The 14,415-nt window shown below is 37.4% G+C and overlaps 1 protein-coding gene across 1 annotated transcript in view; it reads left to right on the forward strand.

The window, feature by feature from the left end:
- Nucleotides 1-14,415, forward strand: part of wdr27 (WD repeat domain 27) — a 72,635-nt gene that overhangs the window by 1,005 nt on the left and 57,215 nt on the right. The window contains exons 3-18 of the mRNA XM_051076485.1: nucleotides 74-198; nucleotides 361-474; nucleotides 604-655; nucleotides 828-898; nucleotides 997-1,111; nucleotides 1,235-1,337; nucleotides 2,847-2,938; nucleotides 3,354-3,418; nucleotides 3,993-4,105; nucleotides 5,010-5,083; nucleotides 9,018-9,087; nucleotides 9,734-9,802; nucleotides 9,895-9,998; nucleotides 10,649-10,738; nucleotides 11,581-11,702; nucleotides 13,501-13,634. Coding sequence (XP_050932442.1) covers nucleotides 74-198; nucleotides 361-474; nucleotides 604-655; nucleotides 828-898; nucleotides 997-1,111; nucleotides 1,235-1,337; nucleotides 2,847-2,938; nucleotides 3,354-3,418; nucleotides 3,993-4,105; nucleotides 5,010-5,083; nucleotides 9,018-9,087; nucleotides 9,734-9,802; nucleotides 9,895-9,998; nucleotides 10,649-10,738; nucleotides 11,581-11,702; nucleotides 13,501-13,634 — 1,513 coding nt within the window. The remainder of the gene's footprint in view (nucleotides 1-73; nucleotides 199-360; nucleotides 475-603; nucleotides 656-827; nucleotides 899-996; nucleotides 1,112-1,234; nucleotides 1,338-2,846; nucleotides 2,939-3,353; nucleotides 3,419-3,992; nucleotides 4,106-5,009; nucleotides 5,084-9,017; nucleotides 9,088-9,733; nucleotides 9,803-9,894; nucleotides 9,999-10,648; nucleotides 10,739-11,580; nucleotides 11,703-13,500; nucleotides 13,635-14,415) is intronic.

Consider the following 14,415-nt stretch of genomic DNA (forward strand, 5'->3'; position numbering starts at 1 on the left):
ACTCATGTCTACTATGGTTATGGACATCTATTGCTTTGAATGTAATCACTGAGTAAATCTGATTTGTGTGTAGGTAAAGTTGCAGCTGGAACAGTTATCGGGACTTTACTGGGTGAAGTCGTCCATCTTTCATTCTGTTTCTCTGATGAACGAGTGACTGCATGCTCTGGAGCTACTGTATATATTCTCAGCTCAAAGGTAGAAGATGATTTACATTTTCAGTTTCCCGTAGTGATATACTGTACTTTTTTAAAACTTTGCCATGCTCTCTATTAAAAGATATGTCATTGTTTCTTTGTGATGAATTAGTAGCCAATAAAAGTCATTACTTTATATTTACACTGTTGTTTTCCACACCAGAGAGAGGAAGTTATTTGTACCTTGACTGGCCACCTGGGACCTACAACATCAGCAGAGTTTTGTCCCTGGACTAAAGACATTCTTGTCACCACATCAGAGGACCGTACCTTTAAGGTGCTCACTTAAAAATCACAAATGATTGAGTCAACAATGATCAGACTTTTGATTTGGTGTTGATGACCTATATTTGTATACACAAAAAATACCAAATATCATACACTTTATAACTGATGTTCTTTTCAGGTGTGGGATTTAAAAACTGGAGCTGTGTTCTACCAGTCTTTTGTGCTTTCAGGTATGATATTACTATTTATTAATCTGTTTTTATTGCTATTATTATTATTTTATTATTTATTTATTTGAGCATTGTACATGAAGACACAAATCCTCCCATTAAATTTGTACAGTAGAGGTGGTAGAATTGCAGGTATAAGTGTGATCAATTTGAAATTCTTCAATATTTTTAGCATCTCCACTACTCGGTGCATTCTTCTTGGAGGAGAACAGGCACCTTATCACCGGCTCAACTGATGGACAGGTTAGTGACTGAGACACACACCCCTTGACCGCTCAAAATCACTACTAGAGACTGAAACACTGTAAGCTATATAACACACCTGTATCTTTTGGGCTTAGGTGTGGTGCTTTTCTCTCCATGATGACCACAAGTGTCACCTGGTGACAAAAATGGACCTTCAGAAGATGGAAAAAAGATATCAAATGCACCAAGAGACTGTGAGCCATCAAGCAGGTGATGTTACAAAGATACAATAACAGAGAGGCTGTAGTACAGGCTATTCATAAATAACGTACTTCTTTCTAGCTACCTTGACTAGTTCGCTGAGTACACTACTTTTTGGATATTTTCTTCCAGGGGTTGCAGATCAGTCAGCTGCAGATAAAGTGGAGACTGCAAAACCTGTCCTTAAAATGGCTTTATGTACACAATTTACTGACACTAATGATGAGCAGAAAAAGTAAGTAAACACACTTTTAAATACTATGTATTTGTAGGCTATAGTATTATTATTTTTATTTTATTTCATTTGTCCCAAGGAATCATAATGTTTAAGGAAGACATGATTGACTGTCAGTACTCTGACCATTCTCACAGGTGCAATTTGGCTCTTATTTCCACACACAAACTGTTTTGATTCATAAAAAAATCCTTAAAAGCAAATCACAAGCAGCTGTGTAAAAAAAAAAGAAAAGAAAGAAAGGAAAAACAAAACAATAAATAGCTGCACATTTCTTCCAGGAACACTATAGAGATCTCATACCATCACAAAAGCCTGGAAAAAATTGTTGAACTTAATGCCTCATCTTTATGGGCTAATTGCTGCACGTGTGTCCACACAGTCACAGAAAACATCACAGGAAACTTTGCAGCCTCGTGGCATAAACTGTTACAGGCTGTTAAAACATTTGATGTTATGACAGGAAGCAGGCACTTAAAAAGCACAGACATAACTGTGTATTTTGTGGAGTACTGAAATGACATGGATGTTGATTCCTTATTGCTCAAAGCAAAGCATATGATCTCAGACCAATATCTACATCATCTTCACTCCTGAGGGAAACTGAGGCTTCAGCATAAAATCTAGTTCATCCACTGCATGATGTCTGGTTGCAACCACTGTTTAACCAGCTTCCATGTGATGGGCTATGACAAGACAGTTTTGCTCAGGTGCATTGTGGGACAAACATGCACCTAGAACAGTTATTGGCTTCACACCCTAAAGAAGCCATCTGTTACTTATTATTACAGAGTAGTATAACAGAGTGTCAGTGCATGATAGTTTGGGTATACCCAAGGATGAAAAATTATTCTCATGCTTCTTATTAGTCATTATTTCTAAAACAAGGATTTCTTTGTTGAATTAAGTACTCTTCATCAACAAACAACATGGCACTTTTCACCTGATCATATGAATTTAAAATCCAGACTCTTTATGGGAGAGTCAAATAAGGTACCTAGGCATAGAGAAATGAATGGTTGCTCATTTTTCCGTAAACAAATACTTTCAATTTGAACAATGCAATAATCACATTAAAATTCCACACATAATAGTTTTAATTGTTTCCATCCTGTACAGGAGGACATGCTCAGTGTGAAAATAATGGTGCACTAAAATATAAAACTTGTCTAACATACAGTATGCATTCTCCACAACATCATAATCTCAGCATGTAGCTTAGTGCAGGAAGTGGATAAAAACGATTCATCAGACTTTGCTTCCTCTCCTCTCTACTCTGTGTGGCAGTAGTTTCCATCTTGCTGGGTGTACATAGTTTAGACTACATGAAGTCAAAGGAAACCTGAATAAAAACCTATAGTCCTATGGTGTGCATGCCCTCCATCACATCAGTATGTTTTTCTTTAGTATGTGGTTACGTTGTCTTTCCCCCAATGATCTGAAAAAAAGCTTTTCAGGGGAAATCTTGTAACACTGTTTTTCCATATGTTTCTGTGTGGGCCCCTGCAGGGACAACAGCTGGTTATGTATTGGAAGCTCTGATGGCCTGTATGTGGTGGATCTGGCTACCTCAGAACTCCTAACAGCACTATATTTCAAAGGTAGGCTGCTGGTGGTGTGACCTCTCCGATTGCTGCTGTTCTTCTATGATACAGTGTGTTTAAGCATTTTTGCACAACTAGAGCACCGTCACTACCTTTAGCAGAAGTCATCATTTCACAAGAAAAAGGACCCACAAATCCTGCTTTTCTATTTTGGTTCCTGGAAATACCTCAGAGTTGTCCAAACTACCTTCATGTAGCACTATTCTTAACACTGTCAACACTGTAAATTTTACAGATAGAATAGAATAGAAGATAGAATTAATATATTGTAATGATTTGTATATAATAACAGTATATGTTTGCTCCAAATGATTGTCTCATGATGATTCTCTTTTCATAACGTATAGCACCAGATACATATGAACTGGAAATTGAATGTAGCTAAACACATGACTGATGATTATTACTCTAGATCACCCCAACCTGAGCATCACAATGGCTGGATCATGGTCAGTCTCTCTAGGACGGGATAACTCTGTGAGTAATTCCAATTCTTGAGTAAACCCAAGTAAGACATTGCACTGACCTTTGTCATTCACTTGACTTTTTTCTTGTGCTGCAAATGATCCTTTGACCACTTGGTGAGGATTGTGCTTGTTTGGCTGCTTTTGTCAATCCTAGTGAATCTTGTCAGTTTATGTTGATAAAAATCACATAAAAATGATAAGTTAAAAAATGTACTTTTCACTACAGAATGAAGCATTGAAATTAAATATTAAATATCTGGGTCTATGTAGACTTTTTCATTTTATTTCCTATACTAATTTTAAATGTCTTAAGGTGCTCCTGTGTTTAAACTTTGGTATTTTTATAGTGCTGCAATTAGCTTTTTATGTCTTCACAACCCACATAATGACACTTTACAAGATTTGACTCTGATTTGCTTCCTGAAGGAAAATAATGTTTTTTTTGTTCTTACAGAGAAGCAATGGTGTGTTTTAGTGCATTGTAAAAGCATGAGACACTGACCTCCCTATTTTCTTGAAATATTATTCATAAATATATGTTTTGACAATCTTTTAATATTAATTCATTCTTGAATTCCTCACAGATGGTATTTTTAGTGACATCTTTGTTTACTCCATGTGTGGTGCTGTTGGAGTTGAAGCTTTGTGACTTGGGGAGGATCTGGGCCTGTGGTGAAGGCTTGTCAGTGTTCCCAAGGTAAATCTGGAGTTAAAGGCAAATATTTGGTGATGTCTTGTCTACACGTGGGCTGGAAACCAGGTTTTCTTGTTTAAAGACTACAGTAATATATATCACAGCTGCCTGAGTTGTAAATAATATTCTGTCATTTGCTTATTCAGGGGCAGTAGTAGAGTCCATATCATGACCAACAGTCAACAAAAGGCACAAATAAGAGAAAACAACTGCTTCTCAGCTTACATAGGCATTTGCCTGGGACTGGAACTTCTCTGCTCAGAGAATGACTTAATTCTGTGAATATTTTTTATTTGTCTAAGGTTTTAAATGAGTTTTAATAAAGTTGTCCATACTGGATGTACTCCTTAATCCAGAAAATCATAGTTATTACTTTCACAATAACAACGCTATATAAATGCCAAAAAAATTAAAATGGCCCTTCGGGGAAGGAATGAAATCCATTCAGGTATTACCTGTACTGCCATAAATGCTTATTTAGCAAAAATCTAGCAGCACCAATAAATTGTGATAATTTCATCAACGTTATATGTTTCTACTTTGTAACAAATTCGTAATTTATGAGCCAAAGCATAATCATGTCAGCTCGTTAAAATTTGCAAAAAAAAAGTGCAATTATAGACTTTTGTTGCTTTCTCTTAGACACTGGTCACCTGACCTCACCAGCAATAGGACATATGAGTGTGGCCTGTTTTTCAGTTGGCCTCCTGCCTGTGACTCCCTCTGACTCGGTCGTTTCCGTATTAACGTGGCCTATTATAGCCATTCTCGCCATCTGGTTTTTCATGAGTCAACAATATCATGGTACTGAGAATTAGAGAGACTAATAATCCATAACGGTGGAAAATGCTGCGCTTTTTCATTTCCAGTAACTCTCTCCCCCATTTCACCCCTCCCTTGTTTTCAGTTCTCCTCCACTGCTCGAATCTCCTCTGAATGCTGAATTAAAGAAGAAGGAACCCAGTCATCCTAAAAAGAAAGGTCAGCATCCCTGTCTTCGTCTCAGCACTCACTCACCTCTCACTTATGCTCTTGGACATAAAATAAAAAGGGAGCTACTGCTGTTTGATGGCTCTGGGTTTTAAAAGTATGACCCATTTTATAGTTCACTCCATGACTGGCTCATTGTCTGTTTTGCTTGGCCACAGACAATTCTTTTTAACTGTACTTATTGTAGGTTTATAGAAAGTCTCTTTGGCTATTACAAGAGCTACTGAGAACCTCCTTATTATCTGTAAATAAAGAGGATGGAAGATTCCATCATTTGCATTGTGGGGGTGTTTATGTGGCATTCATAAATAAATTCCCTTCAGTTTTCATTTGCCACATAGGCAGGTACTTGAAAACATGCAAGAATAAGAGCACAACACATTTAGACTGATAAATTCTCACTAATTAGCCCAGTTTGTTGCAGAGTTGCTTCTTGCACTGGTGGATTCCTAGGTAAAGTGAGCCTATTTGCGGTTCTTTGGCGTATCATTACGATCTGGCAGCTTGAAACTGTTCTGCTGGAGAACTATAGTATATTGAGGTTTACATGTTGCTCTTACAGAGAGTTAGTGCTGAGAAAGCCAGTATTAGCTCGGCTCCCCACAGCTGGATTGAAGGGAGCTGCCAGTGCCTGACTATGTAGGAGATCTTCACAGGAGTCTAGAAGTGCTGCATGACTGCAATGTCAGACCAAATAACCACAAACATTTACAGACTAGTGCAACCCACCATGCTGCCCTCATGCATCTCTGTATTTTCAAAGGTATCTGCAGAATAGTATACAAACTACACCATAAACCTCTGAGACTCCTGGAAAGGATAATGTTCTTTCACTGTAAGCCTGGCACAAGTCTGGAGATTTTTGAAAAGAATTGTGAGGGCAGATTAGACATGTGTTGTCATGTCACTCTGCTGTGTAACCTAATCATGAAGTGAACCAGGTGCAACTTTTTGCATGATGTCACCTGTCTGAAGTGTAATGCCTGAGTCTTGTTGCCTGGATTAAATTGTTTTATAGTTGGGATATCAGGGGACTAGTAAAGCAGCAGTTAGTGTTGGATGACCTAGATTTCATGTTCAGAACTCACTGAATACTCTCTCTGTTTTACATAGAAACTGATCAAATCGGTTAGCAGTTAACATAATAGCACAGATAAAATCGATACCTTAGCATTTAAATCTTTCCTTTGTCAAGAATATTTAAGAAATGTCTGAAAAAGAAAGTGATTTCAAGGGGAGAGACAGGCTTAGATTCTCAATGAATCTGAATGACTGCTGCAAAACATCAGCCTACTTTGACATGACATAGAGCATTAATCATAAATAAGCTCCTTTGCTAGTTTTGGGTTGTGTGAGAAGGGAAAATAATCTGTGAGACACAGGAAAGTGTGACATTTTTGACTAGTCCAGTTTTAATGAAAAAGTGTTGCATGCTTTTGACTATTGTTCCATTAGTCACTGCCTTACAGCAGTTTAGTGCATCTAGTTCACAAGTAGCTTGTGTAAATTTCGGTTAGCACTTTATTCGCATAGCTACATGTTGTAGTACGTTATTTGCCCTCTTTGTACATTTCCTTCCAGTATGTTATACACATTCCATGTGGCCAGCATATTCTTCAGGTGCTACATGATTTCTGTTGCTGTGAGACTCTTAGTTTGGTTCCATATTTGTGTCAGTCTTCAGTTATCATGCCTCTGATACCTTTTTACTTCTACTCTTGCTCCTTTCTCCCACTGTGTGCCCCACTTTTCAAAGGTCAGTAAGGTAATAACTCAAACCAGAGACTCTGGTTACAGTCAAAATAATACCTTAGAGTCATATATACCTGCTATGGTTTATACATTTTTAGAAGCTCGAATTATTTAGTCTTTTTCTTGGGCCACATTCCCACAGCTAACTCAGAGGGAGGTCTAAGTTTTGCCATCTCCCATTCTCTGACTAAGAACAAGAGTTAGTGGTTTATTTTAGCATAAACTCCTGAGCCTTGTACTTTCTAATGCAGGCAACCCTGTAAAACAACTGTAATACAAATCATTGTCATCTTAAAATCATATAATTTTAAATAGCAACAGATGTTTTAAGTGTTGTAAATCAAAACAGCCAAATTTTACCACTCATGGTTTTTAGTTCTACAGGTGCAGACCTAAACACAGCAGGAAGGCCACCTGATGGTGTTCCACTGTACTTTGACTGCAAGCAAATCCTTATTGTCATCATAACCATTTGTTTTCCATATGTGACTCTAATGTGTTGGGCTAGATTGAAGCATTTCAATATTATGAAACTTTAGTTGCCATAATGATTAAGACAGCTTAGGCTAAGTCTTACATAATGAGAGTTGTAAAAGGAGCTCTAGGCAAACTGCTGCGATTTTATGCAGATATGACTCGACTTGGAAATTTGTCTGAAACTCTTGCTTTGCTTCAAATAGCGTCTAGTGTAAAGTCAGCGTAAATTATGAGATTTTTATCGCCCCATAAAACTAAATGACCATTATATATCAGCAGGGGGTCAATAGGGCTGTTGAGCAATGCCAAGAGATTGTGTCGCCAGGTAATTAGATTTCTGGCCTGAAAGGCTTAGTTTGGAGGAGGAAGGTGCTACATGTAAGTGGCCAGTGGCACAAGACCTGTTGATCTCAAGATAAAAAAGCAGTGGCACATTTCTTATGTATGGTTTTATACTGTCTTTCCTGATCGATACTATACTGCACCAATCTGACCCTAAATTAAATACCGGGCTCAAAAAAAACTTTTACATTTGCTTCATAAACACCTGATGCAATGAAGACTTCTTCATGGAAGAAAATTGAAGTTGAACTGAGGAAGCCAATAAGAATATTGCTTTTACAGAAGCAACACCGCATCAGTAGTATCAACAGTACTTTCCTTTGGGGCTGAACAAATAATGAAACATCATGTACCTAGAGAAGCTCAAAGTTCAATTCAAAATCCAAGGAAAGGGTAACAAAGTAATTGTTCAGAGGAAGTCAAGTGTATTTTACAGGAAAATACAATTCAAGCCAAAACTAGACTGAATATTGGCACTGCTAATCAAAGATGAAAAGCACTCCCAGATAAGAGTGGATTGAGAAGAGATCCAGATGTGTGTCTTTATTATTGTGTTGGAACTATGCCTCCATTGAGTTATATAAGAGCCTAAAAAGGACAACTGATAATATTAAGCACTTAATGATTAGTCATGTAAGCTTGTTTAACTCTTCAGGTTTTGTGAGTTTAATTATATTTTAGAAAATTAAATCTACTGACGTGTATGTTTCTGACTTTACAGTCTATTTTTTTCTTAGTAAACTACATTCACTGACTAATTAATGTAGTTAATTAATTACATCTTTACAGATGAATCTCTGCTTAGATGATGAACTAGTGTTGAGTTGCAGTCAAGGCTGTAAACCAAATCAGTATATTTTTTCTGATGCAACTTAAGTCCTAAATTGCTGCTCAGAGATTATGTGACTTTCACTTACTTTGCCTGTATTTGACAGGAGAACAGTTTTTGGAAAGCCTCACACATTTTAATGGCTGTGGAAAAAGTGAGCTCATTGTAATATAGTAAAGGCACTGACAGCAAACAGGGAGCAGCATGAGCTGTCCCACAGTTTGTGGCTGATGCACTTAATCCTTACAGTGCAGATAATGATAATATTGTATCTTCCTTTCCTAGAATAATTCATGAAATTTTGAAAAGCCCACAACAGTATAATGAGTAGTTCTGTCCTTATTATGGAAATTAATGCACAGGATTCTTTTTTCCTTTAGAAAATTTAACTTATTTTTTAACTGCTTACACATGACATCTGTTGATTGGTATTTGGATCATACCCACGTCATTTATACTCATGCTACTTTGCATCTTATGGTAGTCTGTCTGTGTCTTAATGACCACCTTATCATTTTCACAAAGGAGGAGCAAAGGAGCAGCCTCTGGTTTTCCACTCTAAAGTGAAGTCATCTGGATACACCAGTGCCCCACGGTAGGTTAATAGAGTAACTTTTTGCCTCATAGAAAATCTAATTACAGTTTATTGCATTGTCTAAAATTGGATGAGGGTCAAAGTACATTCAAGTGAGTGAAGGAGGGGAACTTTATTTTTCCATTTTCTTGTATTTCTTTATTTTATATTTTTGAATAGGGAGGTAAGACTTAGAACTTAGACACTTCAGAGAGACAACCAGGACCATCAACCCCTGGTGCCTGAATTACCTCATCAGTGTGAACTAGCATTAATGTGACTCTGGTTGTGACACAGTCATCTCCTTCACTGCCAGTTTTCACTGGGAAATTCTCAAATTTTCAACATGAGAAACACAAACTACTTTAACTACTTCCACCCATCAGCCCTTTACAGCTATTTCAGTGGCAGTTTTTTTTAACAGGGTCTATTCAACCTCCCCCAGGAGACGCAATGTTTGCAGTCAGTTCCTCACTAGGCATTCCCGGCAAACCCTCCAGGCTTGTCTGACATTCAGCTCATCAGCAGAGGCTGAGCAGTTAGCAGCTTTGCTTGTTTCTGCAGCAGTCGAAAAAATGCTATCCAAAAAATACAGTGTGAAATTAGATAAATCAAATAAACTGATAAAACATCACAGGAGGATTTTCATTTTGTTTTTGCTTTTCAGAAGGATTATGTTTTCACCTAAAACAAATGTTCAGAAGAATTCTTCCTCTAAAAAGGCCAATAAAAACATGTAAGCTCTCCTAACATTTAAAATACAATGTTGATAAAATTTTAAAATGTTGATACAAATGATAGAAACACTAATCTTTTCTCACTATTTAGAGGTTTACTCCTCAGAGATTATCCAACAGACAGCGCAGCACCCACTATTCCACACATTCATCACAGTGTTGCTAACAAACCAGTCAACTGCCTCCAGTATTCAGGTGAGATATTCTTGGTTCCACAACTATAACATGTAAAACATAATTGATGATGTACTTAAATAAGTGGCAAGTCAAAAATGTTATGAAAATTCTAAAAAAATCAGAGTAGACAGAGACAAGAGTTTGAGGATCTGAGATTTTACACTGAGAAATGGAGATTGTTCATTCTTCAGAATTCTAATATGACCTGCTGAATACTTTGACTGGATTTATGGTAAATGTCATAGCAGCTGCACTACAGAAGTATGACAGTAGTCTGTCTATCCCTAAAACTGGGTAGATCCTGTTAAATATATGTGAGCCCTCAGTTGATAGTAGACCATAGAATAGGCTTCTGTGATACTACAACAGAGCAATTGGAGCCTAATATTTTATCAGCAGTAACAGAGTTTAGAGCATTGCTTAGTTTTGTCCATCCTCCAGAAGGTTGAGTTAAGGTAAAATGGTCATTTTTGAAATATGATGAAATTAAGAACAGTTCCATTGTAACAGAATCAGTATATTTGATTATGAATGTTCCTATCTGACACAAAACACCTCACTTCTCTGCTATGCTAAAAAAAAAAATGCATTTCCAATTTTGTTAATAATAAATCACCTATTGACTGAAAAACTCTAATAAAACAATTCTGTTTCCTTGTCTCTCCCAGGTGATGGAAAACAAATCTTGTGTGGTCTTGGCGACAGCTCAGTGTTATTGTACAAGTCCTCCCTTACTGGCAATCCAGCTGTCTACACAGGTGCACGAAGCAGACATGAATATCCATATCTTAAAAACTTCTGGGTTATACAGTACGTGCCCTGAGTGTCCTCAGTGTTTTTTGTCAGCATTTGAGTGGTGCTTCTTTGACAAAAAGATTGATTAAATTTATCTTTATTGATTGACCCCCCCCCCCCCCCCCCCCCCCTTCCCCACACACACACAAATTATGCTCACATTTTAGAGCCATTCAAGGTCAAGATTTTACCCATGATCTTTTTAAGAGATAAGAAGGCCGTTAATACGCAAAAGCTCTTCTTCAGATTGGATTTAAGCCTACCTTATTTGAGCTATCCTGGTTGAAATACTTTGAAATCGATCCATGGCTCATGATGAAAGACTTTAGGAAAATCCAGATATTCACTCTCTCTTTTACCAGAAAGGTGTGGTTTGGTTGTATTTCAAAGCAAGAAGTTGGTACATGATGTCTTTGATTTTGTCAGACAGAAAAACCCAGGTGATGGTATGAAAAGGGCACATTGTCTTTTTTCTATGATTGAACCAACAGAATTTCTCACAGTTCTGAACACTATTTTTCCCCTCCTCACCCCAACACACACTCCACCAATTCCAGCAATTCTAGGCAGTAAACACTGATATCCATGCGTGTCAAGCATCTGTTTGACACTTGATGGGTCAAATGCAGCAGAAACACAACCTCCACAAGGGGGCAGCAGAGATAAGACGACAGACTGAGGTGACCAGTGGGTCATTGTGAGCCTCTTCACTCTGCCTGACTCTTTGGACAGTACCATAAAAGTAAATGTTGCCATCACATATTGTATAACTAGGTTCATTTCAAATATCTGTCTCTGCATGCAGGGCATGACAGACCAGTGAGCAGTGTGAGCTGGAGCCTCAACAGACAGTGGTGGTTGAGTGCATCAGAAGACCAGTCACTACGAATCTGGGCCCATGGCAGCACAGAGCCTGCCATTATTGTGGTAAATGTCTCATACATTCACTAACACACACTGGTACTTGTTAATTTTTATTCTTTTTTATGAATAACATTCAGTCTCTATCACCTTAATCTTAATCAACACCACTATATCCCCTACCTAAAGCTTCAATCAAACCTTCACTCATTATTCTAAGCCCAAGTCCTAACCATAAAAAAAACAGTGAAATGAGGACCAGCCAGAGTGACCTCATATTACAAAAATGTGCTCCCTCTGAAGGTCTAAAAACTCAAATTGGTTCAGAAGTAAAACAAAATAACTACAGACACATGCTGTACACATTTTTTGCTCTCACTCCTGTCTTCAAAGACGACTATGATTGCTGGAAGGACTTTGTCCATAATTGCAGTGTGTAAATGAGGCAATGATAACACACTTGAATGACAGTAAAACAGTGGTTGCTACTGTATCCACAATGTTTTTCTTCATGTGCTCATTTGATGTTCTCAGGAGGATACTTTCAAAGTTTAATGTCTCAGGTTTTGGATTCTGTGATTAAGTTGCATATTGCACTAAGAGATGTGCAGTGTGTTAAGAGTGAATTCCTGCACTATATTATTAACTGTAGTGGTGTAGCATGGGTAATAGATGCTCTGATGAAAATTATCCAGTTTGTTTAGTCTGTAACACAATAGGAACGCAGTCATGGCACACCTTTATAATTGACCATCTGTAAGGGAATTTCTGTCTAATGTTCAAAATGTATCTTTGACATTTTGATATAGAGCTTACTTAATTCACTTTTTCCTCTGTTAATAGAATAGCCTCATGGAATTAAAAACAAGAAAGCCAAATGAATTGAGATGATAAATGGTGTATTTCTTGGCTCAAAGATAGTGACTTTGTCATTCAAAGCATCCGCTGGATTCAGAGCATCCAAAACTCTGATAATATGCAGACCCTCCTTACTTCACTGGGTATCACATTTAATAGGACAGTCAGAAGTGTGCCTGTTTTCCCATGCCAAGTGAAAACAAAGGTCTGTCCTCAAAATCTGGAGTGTACCAATTGCTGATGCTAACCATCCCAGCTTTGCTCCACTCAGTGAGATTGTTTTGAGCTTGGCTGGGTCTGCAGCCTTTGACTACTTGGTGTTCTTGTGAAACAACCTGGCAACAAGTGTAAGCCTTTTCATGGACAAGAGCTCTCTTGGGTGAGCCAGAATTACAAATAGCTTTGCACAGTTACTTGAAAACTCCAGAAAGAAATAACTTGACCACATGGTAGCCCTACAACTCTAAACCTGGACAGAGTCAAGTATCTGACAGGGCAGCCCATCTGTTTGCTTCTTTTATCTTGACAGACTCTAACTATGCCCTTTGAGTGTTACGGAGAACCACTGTATACAGTGTTGGATGCATCTTCCTGAGTTAACTCCCTCCTTTTTTGTAAGAGATTTTCTTTTCCCTTTTTCCACATGGTATGCAAAACTTCTCTGTGAACTGTTAGGAGACAAAATTGAGAAGTTGTTGGTTGTGAAATTGGGTCAGGAATATCTGAACTGAGCAACCATTCAAGATTGAATGGTCTACTATTAATGCTCACTAGTTTATTGCTCTGTGTCTGATGGGACAACGCAGTGTATGCATATTATCACTCTACAGTTGAGGGTGTGGTTTTGTCTTTGTTAGCATCAGTTATGTTCCCAGTAGCTAAAAATAGAAAATTAGAAGAGAGAAACATTGATAAAAATGTATTCCCTTTAGTTATTATTAAATTAAATTAGCTTATATTTTTAATAGAAGAGCTTGATCATTTTCTGTCTTCTTTTCTCTTGTAGGGTGACAGCTTGTTCTCCAAACCCATAAGAGGTGCTCAGTTTTACTACCTTGATAAGTTTCTGCTTTTTGCTTCTGGACCCTCTTTATACCTGTACCTGTATAATGTGGACATCACACGCGATGACATCAAGAGGTAATTACAAGTGATTACTGTATCTACAGAACAGTTAAGCATATAAAGTTGACCATGATGCATAAGCTACCTATGGGTTGTGAATTGGTTTTACGGATGCATGTTAATTATTATTTAGATATAATAGTGTATTATGTTATGCTATGCAATAAAACAGGTAGATTGATAGAGTATGGGTAAAAAATTTCCCTTTCTTTTTCTGTGTCAAGCAGAGTATCAGTTTTTCATGCATGGGTAATCAAATTAAGCTATAAGTCTAACACAGTTAATAGCAGAAATGTTTTGGGAGAGTTTAAGACAGTTGAGAAATGGGAATCAACAAAAACCTTTGCCAGCAAGCCCACACGAGTCATACGTTAACCTATGGTAACAACATATTAATAGTTCCATTGTACAGTACAATGTGATCTCAAAATGTACTCTTGGGCTATACAAATGCACAAGAAATAAGAAATATCATCAGAATATTTTATTTATATATCAATATACAGTATTTACCACTTGTTTTTCTTGTATTCTAGTATTTGTTAATGTTTCTTCTCTGGAGGCTGAAAGGGCACGGTACTGGCCTCACAGATTGTTTTTTGTCTGTTTTTGTGTCTCTGTTTATGCTGTTTTTTCTCCCTTTTTTTTTGGTCAGAGAAACATCATTGCATTCATTGCATTGTGTTACACAATTACAGTGGTATACATTGAAACATCAAGACCACAGTCTTGTTGGTCTCTAAAGTAAAATTAACACTGACATTAGGGTTAAGTGTCTTCCCCAAGAGAAAATTAA

The sequence above is a fragment of the Lates calcarifer genome, linkage group LG16_LG22 (assembly GCF_001640805.2).
Source record: "Lates calcarifer isolate ASB-BC8 linkage group LG16_LG22, TLL_Latcal_v3, whole genome shotgun sequence".
NCBI lineage: Eukaryota > Metazoa > Chordata > Actinopteri > Centropomidae > Lates > Lates calcarifer.